The sequence below is a fragment of the Callionymus lyra genome, chromosome 13 (assembly GCF_982586985.1).
Source record: "Callionymus lyra chromosome 13, fCalLyr1.hap1.1, whole genome shotgun sequence".
In the NCBI taxonomy this organism is placed as follows: Eukaryota; Metazoa; Chordata; class Actinopteri; order Syngnathiformes; family Callionymidae; genus Callionymus; species Callionymus lyra.
Window position 1 is genome coordinate 26,916,714 of NC_141830.1, and position 7,869 is coordinate 26,924,582.

General features: G+C 39.4%; 1 protein-coding gene across 1 annotated transcript; it reads left to right on the top strand.

Moving 5' to 3' along the window:
* The first annotated feature begins 32 nt into the window (after positions 1-32).
* On the top strand, positions 33-4,517 carry LOC148067933 (protein FAM83A-like). Its single transcript, XM_087805125.1, has 6 exons — positions 33-495; positions 556-669; positions 734-837; positions 1,496-1,657; positions 2,552-2,676; positions 3,533-4,517. The coding sequence occupies exons 1-6, from the start codon at positions 33-35 to the stop codon at positions 4,341-4,343; spliced, it is 1,779 nt and encodes a 592-aa protein (XP_087661251.1). The 3' UTR covers positions 4,344-4,517.
* Positions 4,518-7,869: the final 3,352 nt, after the last annotated feature.

The following is a 7,869-nucleotide window of genomic DNA, read 5'->3' on the forward strand; positions in this document are numbered from 1 at the left end:
TTTTCTCACATAACTTGGTCGACTGGCTTCGTATGAGACAATCGTCTCGTTGTCACTTGGATGAGCATCTCGCCTTGAGCCTGGGAGGTGCTGGTCTCTGTTTGCTCCTCCCTCCTTCCCGTGATCAGCCCCAGAGGTGTTCCACTGGAGTCACACATGAGAGTCCACACATCCACACGCAGACGCGTGCCACGCGTGCGAGTACGATGGATGATGGCGGCAGCTTGTCTGCTCTCTGGCACATGAGGTCCAAACCTAAAGGGAAGCTGAAGCAACGCGTCCAAGAGCTCCGCGTCCCTATCTCGTCCTGCTACGAGTATCTGCAGAGTCGTCCCGAGCTGGACCTCAGCCACAGCGAGAGCGCCCGTCTGGCTGTGGACGGTCTGCTGGACGCCGGGCTGGAGGGATACCAGCAGGTGTTGGACTCAGAGGGAGAGGTGGACTTCCTGTCCCGCTCGGAGAAGAACTTTGTGCAGGAGAACGGAAGAGACTCAGGTTCGACTTTTCAACTTCATGTAAATATAGAGCTTCAGTCACAGGCGTGTTGCTCGACAGTACGTCCCGACAGCGGCGATGATGATGATGATGATGATGATGAAGGGAGTGAGTTGGTGTCGGCTCTGTCTGGGACTAGTATCCACGGTGGGCTGGACAGCAGTCGTCAGACAGGTTAGTTTAGTTGACGATGGTGCTCCGACGCTCCTCTGACCTTCTGCACTTGTGACGCCTGCAGACGCTGCTCAGGAGGATCCAGGCGTGGAAGTTTACCTGCAGTCTGACCACAGAGAAGCCAACGCCAAGGACGTGGTCAGAGAGTTCATCAGGAAAGCAAAGAAGGTGCAAAATAATGTCGAAAAAAAGCACAGGGTTTGTTTTTAAAATAGTTTCAACATTTAAATTTTGTGGATAATTATCAGAATATTGAATTAATTTAACCTTTAAAATGTTGAAACTTTCAATTTATTTAATGGTCATTTTGATTTTTCTTTTTTTTTGTAGAATTTTATTTAATAAATTCTATATCAAGTGTTTGGATAAGTTTTTTCTTTATAGAATAATTCAGTTAAATTGTTTCTCTATTGTTTTTATTAAGTACCGGTAACTTGATATAAATTAGTAGTTGTTGCTGTCTTGACCTTTTAATTATATATTTGATTGAGTTTTATTGTTTTGGTTGTTTAAGTGCTTTGTGACCCTGGTCTGGAAAAGTACTCTATGTAATAGTTTTTACGTTAAATGGTTGAATTTTTTTTTTTTTTTTTAATAATTGATTTTTGTTCATAATAATGTATGTTTTTTAAACTTAGAGTTTGATATTAGAATATCAATAATTCCAGCTTCAACAGGGAGCTCCAGACTTTTCTCTCCCCAACTACTGATAAACTAATTCAATCCAAATTATTAACATTTGATATTTAAAATTCAAAATAAGTGACACTGATTAACATCTGTGACAATGTTTAATTCAACGTGATCAGATGTGTCTTGATTGCAGGACCTGGTCGTAGCCACTGACCTCTTCAGTGACGTGGAGCTGCTCTGTGACCTCATGGAAGCCAGTAAACTGAGAAACGTTTGTGTTCATCTGCTGCTGGATCATCTCAACCTTCGCGCGTTCACCGACATGTGGCAGCAGCTCAACATCAACAGCTTTCCAGTGAGTCCACCTCATAATCAAATCGATATCTGTGTAGTATTGTTGAATTCTTGACTCTGGTGTTGTGATAGTGTAGTAACAAGGATATATGTGTAGTATTGTCCAGTACTTGACTCTGGTGTCGTATAATTTACAGATCACATGACTCTTGACGAAGTCGTAACTGCTTTCATTTGTTTTCCAAAATATGTCTAAACATCAGCTTTAAAAGCTGCTGGAGTCACTGTATCCTCTCGTCCTCAGTCATTGCCAGGATCTCGCGGGATTTCATTCTTCCTCTAGCTGCAGAGGACGTAATGACAGCTGCCATCTAGAGGCCGGAAGTTTAATTGCAGCACGAAAATGAAAAAACTCTATGAATATTTAAATGTCCATTTGAAAAAAAATCTAATTATTTTATTCAGACTTTGTTGAAAAATAAACCATAAAAAATATTGGTAAATTTGTTTTTAAATTGCTGATATATATTGATACGGTTTCCTGAAAACAATATTGTCTTGAACAAATATTTTAGAGTTTTTGTGCATTTTTCACTCTAATATTTACTGTCGTCTGATGTTCTGTGTTAACTGAAGTACATCAATGTTTGGTATGACTCTTTATTTGTACTCATTTCCATGTATTCAACTCTAAATACATCGTGTTTGCCTTTATTTAAATGCATAACATGGAAATAACATGAAATATTGGATCTTAATGGGACCAAAAGATAAATTAAAATAATCTCAGAATGTTTTTAAATATTAATCAATTAAAATGAAAATAAATGGGCACAATTACAATCAATTTTGTGGTTTGCTTTACTTTCATTTTATTTTGTCGTCTCACTTTTCTTTAAACTTTTCAATTTGAACAGTATCATCAAAGCTGATAAAAACATTTGTGTGTCGGTAGAATCTGTCGGTGTGCAGCGTCGGAGGACAGACGTACAGGAGCAGGACCGGCCGCAGACTAACGGGTCAGATCTCAGAGACGTTCATCATCTGTGACGGCGAGGAGGTGCTGACCGGCTCGTACAGGTACATGTTTATGTTCAACACTGAGATTGAAATATGACGTAATTTATGGTCACTTTTGTTTGTACATATAACTTCATGTAAAATATAAAATGAACTTTATAAATTAACTGAACTGAACTGAACATTTTCAATCATTATGTTTTAGCTGAAAAAGACGGTTATAGACAGACTGAGGAGCAGTTAGACTGTTTTGTCACTGGGGGAGCCAAACTCAATATTTTGCTATTATAATATAAATTAGATGGATGGATAGATGGATGGATGGATGGATGGATCTCAATAGATAGATAGATACAACTTAATTAATCCCTCTGGAGGTCTCTTTCAGGAAATGTATATATTATTTATTTAAAACATCTTTTAAACATACAATCTTCATACTGCCTTTTAAATAAAAGTAGAAATAAAATGTTTGTGATTCATTTGATGCACCTTAAAAACGATTAAAGTGGATTGTATTTGAAATATACACTTATTTTTTACTTATTTGTTGAATATGAATTGAAATGATTTTTATCAAAGGTTTGCTTTGTAAAACAAAGTGAACTGAAGCAATTGAGACAAACCATTATTTTTATCTTTATTTTATTTGTTTTCTGCTGATCAAAAAAATCTGCATTTATTTTCATTTATTTTAACAGTTGTATGTACAATCTTTAACTTGTTTTCTTTTTTATATTGTTTTATTTTATACCATCACAGAAAAAAAAGCCTATGTTGTTTTTACAAAACCGCTAATAAAGATTTTTTAAAGATTTAAAGATTCTATAAGGTTGTAAATTATATTTCTGTCTCTATTGACGTGTGTCAAGTGTGTTGATGTAGATGTTGATCTAATATAATCATGTATCTGCAGCTTCTGCTGGTTGTCCTGGAAGGTCCACCGCGGCCTCATCGTCACTCTGAAGGGCGACTCCGTCCCTCGCTTTCATCAGGAGTTCCTTCGACTCAGCAGCAGCTCCAGTCCGGTTCCGGGATTCCTCAGCGTTCCCGTTTGCTCGGCGTTCTCTCCCGCCGCCTCACAGACGCCCCAGGATCCACACCGGAGCAAAACCAGATCCCTGTGGAGGGAAACGGTGCAGCACTGGATGGACAGGATGGAGAACTCCGCAGAAGAAGAGGCTCGGAGTCAACAGCTCAGATACTCTGGTCCTCGTCTGAACCTGCAGGAACAGAAGAGTCGTCCTCTCAACCTGAGCTCGGCGTCTCAACCGCGTGGGTTTCCTGCTCCGCCGGCAGGTCATCAGAGGATCATGAGGATCATGGGAAAAGCTCATTGGTTTGACGCTCAACGAGAAAAAAGGACATTTTCACCCAAACCTCTCGAGAATTCCGACTCCAGGTTCCCCGGTTCTGACGGACCTGCACTGGTCAAGCTCACCCACCAGCAGGTCCAGACTCCACAGGGCCTCACGTCCAGAATGGACAACACGTCTCTGACCCGGAGGAGTGTTCCTCAGCTGTCGTCCGTGCTCATCTTGAGACCAGACCACCATCACAGCCCGGACGTGTACCCACAGTCCAAGACCTGCCCGGGTCCAGACTGGAGGCCCGCAGGACCGCCCAGACCCCGAGCTCACCAGCAGTTGTTCTACGCCACCTACAGGTCACAGAGGGGCCCCGGGAGCGCGAGGACCGAGAGGAGCAACGGTCACAAGCAGACATGAGTTCACACGACGACGAGCTTGACACGAACAAAACCCTCGAGCTGCCGAGAAGAAGCTGCTCCTTAACGTGACGTCAGAATTATTTCTATTATATTATTATTTTCATTTTATCAAAAGCACACCTGGTTTTATTTCTTAACTAATAAATGTTTCTGAGTCTCTCAAAGAAAACAATCAATACTGTTTATTGACATTATTGTTAACATGACAGGATTGTGTGTGTGTCAATCAAGAGATGATTACTAAGTAATTAATAAGTAATATATAATACTATTCTCATATTAAAGTGGTCATGAAAATACATGATTAAATATCGAGTGTTGATCATCTCATCAGAATTGGAAATCGATATAGATGCATATGATTTAAAAAGATTTTGTTAATTTGTGTATTTCTATACATTTTTTTTAAATGTATTTTTGTCAATTTTTACGTCATTTTTTTTTCTCTTCAGTGATGTTAGAAACTCGTTGTGAGTGGCGTCACTTGTATCAAAGACAAAATAACTTTATTCATATAGTTTTAAAAATTACGTTAGTAAAAAAATCGACTGAGTACATTTCAAATGTTCCTATAAGATCGTGACGGTGTAGGTACAAATTCTGTCCCCCACTTCCTACGTGATGACGTCACACGCGGCATATGCGAACGTCTCTTTAAAATATTTTTTTATGGGTTAAAGAAACGTCAACAGAAGGTTTACATGATACTTTTTACCACACATAAAACATTTACATTGACGAAAAGACGATGTTCGTCAACATAATCACTTTCCGTTCTTTCATTTCCTGGTCTGACGACACACGTGACTTTGAGACCAACGGAAGTGACTGCGCTACATGTGACGAAGCCGCTGATTGACTGAATCTGTTTTACTAATAATAACACACAACTGTACAATGAAATACAAACATTCGAGTTCCGAAATAATTTGCTTTTCAAATAACAAAAATGTTAGAATATTTCCCTTTCAGTAACTTATTCTATCTGTCTGTCTGTAGTTCGGATCATAAACGCCTCAGTAATTATTTAGTTTTCATTTCGATTTTTTTTCTTCCCGATTTAAATCAATTATTAAATGTACATAAGTGAATTATTTCGGAACTCGAATGTTTGTATTGCATTGTACAGTTGTGCGTTATTAGTAAAACAGCTTCAGCCAATCAGCGGCTTCGTCACATGTAGAGCGGTCACTTCCATAGGTGTCAAAGTCAATTGTGTCGTCAGACCAGGAAATGAAAGAACGGAAAGTGATTATGTTGACGAACATCGTCTTTTTGTCAATATAAATGTGGAGTGGGGGGGGACAGAAGTTGTACCTACAACTGTAGCTTTAATTCTTCTCCACCGATGGCGTCCATTTTGAGTTACGTCACTTCCCTCAACGACGACAAAGGCGCTTTATTGAAATAGTTTCAAACTGCGAATAATAACAAATAATTCGGTACATTTTATGTTATTTTGAGTAAATAATTATAAATATCTCCAGTTATTTATTTCAATCTACCGAGAGGCGCCGTGTTGAGTGACTCTTGGGTTCTCGCCGGGTGCGGTGGCGCGCATCTGTAATCCAAGTCACTGGGAGGCTGAGCACTGCCTCCTCCTGGACAACAACAGAACCACAACTAACTCTGACTTCGATCTATGAAGGTTTCTTACACCCACACACATCCCTTCTGCTGTCAATCGCTTTCTCTCATCACTGCACGGACTCCTCCTGGACAACAACAGAACTACAACTAACTCTGACTTCTATATATGAAGGTTTCTTACACCCACACACATCTCTTCTGCTGTCAATCGCTTTCTCTCGTCACTGAACTGCCTCCTCCTGGACAACAACAGAACTACAACTAACTCTGACTTCTATATATGAAGGTTTCTTACACCCACACACATCCCTTCTGCTGTCAATCGCTTTCTCTCATCACTGCACTGGCTCCTCCTGGACAACAACAGAACTACAACTCACTCTGACTTCTATCTATGAAGGTACACGCATCCACGCTTACTGCCGCGAGGACGTTTTCATCATCCATTGACGCCATTATATAGACATCTATAGATATGTATCTCTATAGATACAAAAACCTTTTCAATAAAAGATGTTTATATGTGTACATTTGAATATATTTAATTCCGTTAATATTATTCTGACACTGATTTACTTCTATAATTCTGCAGGACTATTTAAGTAGTAACTTAACAGGAGATGAAAAAGACAACAGAGTTATTTATGAATTAAACAAATATTTTTAAAGTTAATAAAATGGTTAAAGTGAGATTAATAGAAGTGACTGTCTCTCCTCGTCTTCGTGTGTTCTCTCATCTAGTTCTCTGGGTCACAACCGTTCATGACCACAGGTAGAGATGCCTTTTGACTCAGCTATCTTTTCACCAGAGATCTCTGCACCGATCTGTCTGTCACACTTTTTTGTCCCCTCACTCGTAAACAAGAGCCCAATATTAAGACACAAACATTAAACTGATGTTTTGATAGTATATTAAAAATAAAGAAAAATAGATCATAAAACATTATTTTATATCAAATCTTACATTTATCACCTTTAAATAATTCTTAAATTAATTGAAATACTCTTAAATGTTTTGTATTTATGTTTCGGGTTTTTTTGACAAGAGGATAAAAGGATTTTTTTTTCATTAAATTAAAAAATAAGCTACTTTTGCTTAAACTCTAAGGTTAAATGTATTCCTCAAATTGTACATTAAGAACTATTGTTCTATTTTGGTCAGTTTTCTAGTTTTAAATCAAATCACAAATTTTTCAGTTAAATGTTTTTCCTCAACTTTGATCAGGGGTCTCAGACACGCGGCCCGTGAGACGTTGTTTTGCGGCCCCCAATCTAAAAGTTTAATGTTAGTGCGGCCCGCGAGTTTCATATGAATGGCGCTTGACAGCGTTGTGTGCGGAGCTGAAGGAATCTACCAATCACGGTGTGGTATATGGCTCTGGCTATCCCGGTACTTTCCTTGGTATTATCCGCCGACCGCCGTGTCGCTGTAGGGAGGAAAAGTCGACACACATTGCTGAAAAATAATTATTCTCTGTGCGTCGGCTAAATACAAATATATTCCTGTTATAAGAATTTAAGTGATCAGAATGTTTGTCCCTCACAAGTCGGTGCCTCGTGACTGATAAAACTTGTACATCATTACTGATTAAACTTGTACATCATGACTGATGAAACCACATACCATGATGTTTAACCCACAAACTGTAGATGGTTCTTGTCTTGCTCCTGCCAACCGAAGGTCAACCCCCACCAGCGTGTGTGCCCTCTCTAAACAACGTTCATCGTATCTGTAAACCTGTTCCAGCCTGGTTGCGGCTGATGTAGCTGTGAAACTAAATAAAAAGTGTGAGGGAGACACAGATCGTTGGTTGTCACTCAGATTGTTTGAGCGTGGTCTCCACGGTCTGAGTGTCTCCCCTCGCGAGTAACAAATTTTGACTCTGGTTGTTTTCACTCTGTCCAGGCATCGAGAACTTCACTAATTCTCCTAA

Coding starts and splice junctions, on each gene's coding strand:
- LOC148067933 (XM_087805125.1), top strand. CDS start 33: ATGAGACAATCGTCTCGTTGTCACTTGGATGAGCATCTCGCCTTGAGC. Junction 670..733: donor GGACAGCAGTCGTCAGACAG/GTTAGTTTAGTT, acceptor TGACGCCTGCAG/ACGCTGCTCAGGAGGATCCA. Junction 838..1,495: donor TCATCAGGAAAGCAAAGAAG/GTGCAAAATAAT, acceptor TCTTGATTGCAG/GACCTGGTCGTAGCCACTGA.